At 39.5% G+C, this 6,182-nt stretch overlaps 1 protein-coding gene across 6 annotated transcripts in view; it reads right to left on the reverse strand.

Moving 5' to 3' along the window:
- The window catches only part of LOC112161594 (serine/threonine-protein kinase MARK1), a 35,706-nt gene that overhangs the window by 6,861 nt on the left and 22,663 nt on the right, over positions 1–6,182 (reverse strand). For 2 of the 6 annotated variants that reach the window (XM_024296835.2, XM_024296834.2), the window contains exons 4-13: positions 5,667–5,715; positions 4,503–4,568; positions 4,344–4,414; positions 3,612–3,668; positions 3,264–3,500; positions 2,128–2,247; positions 1,620–1,719; positions 1,439–1,551; positions 1,157–1,364; positions 474–655 (exon numbers count right to left, since the gene is read on the reverse strand). In XM_024296835.2, coding sequence (XP_024152603.1) covers positions 474–655; positions 1,157–1,364; positions 1,439–1,551; positions 1,620–1,719; positions 2,128–2,247; positions 3,264–3,500; positions 3,612–3,668; positions 4,344–4,414; positions 4,503–4,568; positions 5,667–5,715 — 1,203 coding nt within the window. The remainder of the gene's footprint in view (positions 1–473; positions 656–1,156; positions 1,365–1,438; positions 1,552–1,619; positions 1,720–2,127; positions 2,248–3,263; positions 3,501–3,611; positions 3,669–4,343; positions 4,415–4,502; positions 4,569–5,666; positions 5,716–6,182) is intronic. The other 4 variants (XM_024296838.2, XM_024296837.2, XM_024296836.2 and 1 more) reach the window with 3 other exon arrangements.

Raw genomic sequence — 6,182 nt, forward strand, 5'->3', positions numbered from 1 at the left:
TGCTTTTTATTTTTAAACATTTCATTCTGATTTCCTGTTTTTCAAAATGTCAATGTTTTGTTTTGGCTCAATCTTTTTGGAATTATTTTTTATAGAATTTCTAAAATGTAATATCTTTATTAAAATATATATAAACATTTTAAATTGTCGTGATTTTTAATATTAACTTCTGCTTTGAGTAATTTGTCGGTGTGATTTGTACTTCAGGGCCACCGTAGGTAACTCCAGGGAGCAGAATCAGCAGACTAGCCTGTTACCTTTTATTGCTTTATTGTCACAGTTTCTTTTATTATTTTTTTAAATCTTTTATTGTTATATTTTACTTTGTTGTAGAGGACTTTGGTTGCTTTAAGTGTTTCGTTAATGAAGATTATTGATTGATTACGGTGATCAAGAGAGCTTTTTCAGCATTTAAAGTATCTACACATATATTTAATATAAATATGCATTTTTTTTCAAATCCAGGAACTCACTCCTACAGCACTTGTGGCTTTCTTTCTCTCCTGCACCCCCAGCGGCGAGGCGGGAACGTCCCCCTTTGAGGTGCTGAGCTCGAGCCGGCGCGCTCCGTCCCACTCCTCCCTGTGGTCGCTTTCCACACTCAGCGCCTGTCCCCGCTTCGAATACGAAACTGCTGGTGGCACAGACGGACCCACTACGAGAGGCGGGAAAAACATACATTGTATTTTTATGCGGTCCTTCCGACAACTTCTTTAACACTTAAAAGAAAAGAGACGAGGACGAAGCGACAAGCGAAGCAAATCAAAGGCGGGAAATGCACCCAATAGTGTCAATAGAAAAAAATTATGATTTCTCATTACATGTACAGCTACAAAAGCAGAGATGAGCATGTATCAGGAAGGACAGCCGTTCCCTCGGCATGCTTTGAAAGGGAGCTGCAGGAAAGCAGACAGCCAGAAGATGGCGCCACAAACAATGGCTCCACAGACAGAGGAGGAAGCTGCTGCACAGCCAGAGCAGTGATTAGGCTGAGTCACTGTTTGAGACACCAAGAACTTGATCTTTGATGAGTTTGTCTTCAGTTTTTTTTTTTAATAAAAGTTGTTGTTTGATCCTGCAGTGACTGAGTAACTTCTCCCTACACATCAAGCAGCCCGCAGCACTCTCAGAGCTGGGAAGGGCGAGGTTACTTTACTTGGCTTCTCTACGACACCACCACCACCACCACCACCATCATCATCATCCCCACCATGATCACTGTAGCGGCGTTGCTTCTGATTGGTCGAGATGCTGCGCGTGACCTTGGGGTGGGCGGGAGAGACGCTGGAGCTGTTGTTGATGTCGCTGGTCGGCCTCTGCCGCTGGCCCAGGACGCTGTTCGTCAGCGGCTCGCTGCCCTCGAACTGAAACACCAAACAGAGCGCGTTGAGGGGAGGCGACCACGTCAGCGAGGACGTCAACGAGGCGGCGGGCTCACCTCTGGAGCCTTTCGACCCAACAGAAGGTAAGTGGCCATGATCTCGTTATACTTCTGGTTCTGGAGGGACTCTGTGATCTCGTCTTTAGGAAACCCCATCGTCACCATGAGCTCTGAAGAGGGCGAGATGTGAATTTAGAATCTGATTTAAACTATAAAAGCCCACAGATGAGAGACAAACCTATTCTAGAAGAGTCGTTGAAGTCCGCCTCTGGCTCCACGTGAGGCTTGAGTTCATCATCCTCGTGGCCCACATTCATCCAGTGGTCTTTCATGATTTGCTGACAAAGGAGCACAAGAATTGAAGTTTTAATAGATACAACCCAGCTTATGTGATAGAAAGCTCAGCTCCAGAAGCCACGCCCCCTCAGAGGAGATTTTCGAAACAGATGCTTCAGATCAACATAAAATTGGCTTTTAAAACATTTAGGTTGTGAGATTTTGGTTAAAAATTTCATAATCATAATTAAAACACTACTGAGAATGTTTAAAAAAATGGTCATAGGGAGTTTAAGTCCATAAAACTTAAAAAAGGAGGAAGCAGAAATGAATGAAAACAGATCGAACTGAAAAATGATGAACAGAAGAATGATGTTCCCCAGCAGGCTACGCACTAAAATGCAATTTGTTGACAATTAAGCAATTAAGAGCTTCCGTGTGACAGCTGCAGCGCCGAGCTCCAAGAATACCTCCAAACTGCCTCGCTTGACGGGGTTCAGCACGAGGAGTTTCTTCAGCAAGTTTTCACAGTCTGTGGACATGTAGAAAGGAATGCGGTACTTTCCCCGCAGCACCCGCTCCCTCAGCTCCTGCACGCCACAGAGACAGGGAAACAGAACGGGAGTGACCGACGGGATTTTACAGGGGGAGCGTGACTTTCATTTTCAGCTCGTACAAGTGAAAGGATTAACATTTGTCAACATTAGGAACAAATGATAGGAATAATTAAAACCCTTATCTCATCACATATGGCTCAATCTATTGATTTACACTTATCGACTGGTGCAATGCGAAAAGTAGGTCATTTAGTCCAGCAATGAGCATGCATAAATAAGTAAGTTCTGCATTGCATCTGTTTTTTTGTCTGCAATATTAAAGCAGCAATAATTGATCTTCATCACAGCCCAACACAGAAGACTCTCATTTATTGAAGCAGCAACATGCAAACATGTAAAGAAGCTCATTCAGCACTTTCTGCCAGTTCTGGCCTTTACTGTCTGCACAAATTCATATTTTTCATCCTAATTTCGGCTGCATCTGAGCAAACCCCTCAGTCTGTTGCGTTCCTAACAACATTAAAGGTCTGAACTGTATTGTTCTTGGACTTGCAGGTTTTATTCTGCAGGTTGTTGTTGCAGTAAGTTATTGTGCCACCATATTGAAAGGAAAAGTCACAGTTTTGAGATTTTCTAAATTGCAACCATAATGTGAGGCATTAAGATTACTTTATTTTCCTTTAAAAATAAATTTTTATGTTTGTGATTTTTTTTAGATGCATTGTGCCTCATCTTGCTTCCACCCTATCTTTGATTTGTGTTGCGTGTAATGATCGTGTGATGAAGTTTTACTCTTTACACTTTACTTTTTGCGTGCAATTTAGACAATTTTGGTATTAAAACTCGCATATGGTGACACAATAATCACTCGATAGATCCCTTTTTCTCACACTGAATGACGATAATTTACAGCATTTATATGGGTTTTATGAACAAACTTTTACTTAGACACATTTTTTTATATTTATTTTCAAAGAAAAAATAAAAAAAATGATACATGCATTTACAGTTTGTTTCCAATCCTGATCATTCTCAGAGCGAATGCTCACCTTGAGGTTCTGCCCATCGAAAGGCAAGGACCCGCTGACCAGTGTGTACAGGATGACCCCGAGACTCCAAACGTCCACCTCAGGACCGTCGTACTTCTTCCCCTGGAAGAGCTCAGGAGCAGCGTACGGCGGAGATCCACAGAAAGTGTCCAGCTTGCTGCCCACAGTGAACTCGTTGCTGAAGCCAAAGTCGGCGATCTTGATGTTCATGTCTGCATCTAATAACAAGTTCTCCGCCTGCAGACAGAACCAAGATGTAGAATTAAATAAAAGTGCAATAAAGTTGTTGTTTTTTCAATTCGATTTCACATAAAATTGGCTTCTATATATTTAAATGTAACTTTTTACCTTCAGATCCCTGTGAACTATCCTCCTCTGGTGGCAATACTGCACTGCAGACACAATCTGGACAAAGACACAGGTAGTAAAGGCAAAAGAAGTTCTTCATAGAAGCAAATATTCTTTATTTTCTTAAATCTCCTTTGCTCTGTACTTAGCTTTTCACTTTACTACAAGGATTTTCAATCTTTATCATTCAATAATTCTCTAGAATAACAAATCTTCCTGATAATTAATTAAACGTATTTCTCTAATTCAGCAGTCAGTTGGCACGACAGAGGAAAAACGCACTGACATCTGTCAAAACAAAAGAGACAGGAGACAGAAAACATGCTGTTCTCAGTGGAAACCACCCACCTGAGTGCGCTCACAAACAGCAGCGTGTTTACCTTTCTAAATTCTGAGCTGTCACACTCTCACACTCAGACGCACAAACCGTCTACACAGTGATTCTGAGTCATACAGTGAGGTATACACAAGGATCCTGCTTTCTAATCAAAAAATATATATATATGTCTTTGGAATGCTGATTTTTTTTTTTTTTAGCTCAACGTGACAGAGGCTGCATCAATTTTGGGCTCAGATGGAACCACTAGGTGTCAGAAGAGCCTCTGCTTTCAACAGCTGTGTAGCTCCCCCTTCCCTCTGCAGTCAGTGACGAAGCTTGATCTTGGTGCATGCAGTCTTCCTCTGGAAAACATTGATGAGATGACGACAGCAGCGGAGATTCTGGTGACTCACCTGCCTGAACTTGGATCTGGCTTCCTTTTCCTTCATCCTGCCGTGAGCCACTAAATAGTCAAACACTTCCCCTGCAGAAAAAATAAAAAGTGCAAGTTATTAAAAAAATAATAAATACAAATTAATATCTAGCTTATGAATAGAAACTGTTATACATACCACCACTGGCGTACTCCATAACCAGGTAAAGCGTCTTTTCTGTTTCGATGACTTCAAACAATTTAACTGCCAAAGAAATAGAAATAGATATAGGTCAGAATTTACTATAATTTAGCTAATTTAATAGTTTTATGCTCTTCTCTGTTGGTTTGAAAACTTTAAAATAAAATATAGAGAGTCACCTGTTAAAAAAAGTATATAAAAAATAAATACTAATTACCTAATCCCACTTCAGATATAAAATACTAAGTATACGTAACTCTAAAGGCTCTAATATACTCTGCATTTTGTATTTTTTGATTAAAAAGATTTTTATTTCTGATTTTTTGTAGCTGACTTATTAATAATTATTTTTTTCTGATTAGCAAACTTATCGGGTCTTGCACAAAGTAAATGTAAAACACACACATTAACCATCATTAGCTTTAAACTAGATATGTAGCATTACCTGCAATAATGCTAGTGTGAACACTGAAAGCTGAATTTAGCCGGTGAAGATGCTAGTGACGATAGCTGAAGATGCTAAAATTGATAGCTAAAAATGCTGAAGCTGATAACTGAAATCGCTAAAGCTAATAGCTGAAAACGCTGAAGCTGATTGCCAGCTAAAATATTAGCTAAATGCCAAATTAGCATTAAAAATGACAAAAAACGAAAGTTAGCCAAAACAGCTAGCAAGTAGCTGAGATATTAGCAAAACTCAAAAATAGCCCAAAAAAACTGAAGAAAATCCTAAATTAGCCAAAACAGCTAGCATTTAGCTGAAATATTAGCAAAACTCCAAATAAGCCTGAAAAAGTCAACATAGCCAAAGTAGCTAGCATGCAGCAGAAATATTAGCTAAATTCCAAAACAGCCTAAAAAATTGAAAAAAAAAACTAAAATTAGCCAAAACAGCTAGCATGCAGCAGAAATATTAAGTAAATACCAAATTAGACTAAAAAAAAAAATCCTAAATTCACCAAAACAGCTAGCATGTAGCTGGAGTATTAGCTAAACTCTAAGCCTAAAAAAACGTTAATAAATGCCAAAATAGTCCAAAAAGTTAGAATAATGCCATTACAACTTTCAACTTTACAACACTCTGACTCATATAATTTAAAGTAACGACTAATCGACTATTAAATTAGTCGTCGAGTGGTGGACTAATCGAGATAAACTTACCTATATTAGGATGATTTAATATCTTCATTATTCTGACTTCCCTGAAGAGCTGTGGAAACACAGAGGAGATTTTAATACACAAAAAGTGCATCAAATAGCATTTTTTTACATTCAATTAATGTTTTTCAGGAATTATAAAGACGTTAAGTGAAAGTATGAAACCTGAACATAAATCAAAAACTGGTTTAGGAGAACGTGATGATGGTGAGGCCTCTGTGGCGCATAAAGCAACTTGACTGATTCAGTGACCACGCTGCACTAAAGTCTGCCCTACATAGATAAAATACAGAATTACAACTGTACTGACAAGTCGCTGGCAAGCAATCTGACCAATCAGCCGTCCAAAACAGCCACTCAGCAGCAGCAGAGGCTGCCAGCCACTGCAGAGCAGCAGGACGGGTTCACTGAGTGTCTGCTGGCCAGCATCGTCTGCTTAAACAGCAGCAACATAAGAATGGAGGTAAACTAAACGGAATACTCTGTATATGAAATTAATAAGAGCAACACAATCCTCTG

This window comes from Oryzias melastigma, linkage group LG15 (assembly GCF_002922805.2).
Source record: "Oryzias melastigma strain HK-1 linkage group LG15, ASM292280v2, whole genome shotgun sequence".
NCBI classification, from domain to species: Eukaryota; Metazoa; Chordata; class Actinopteri; order Beloniformes; family Adrianichthyidae; genus Oryzias; species Oryzias melastigma.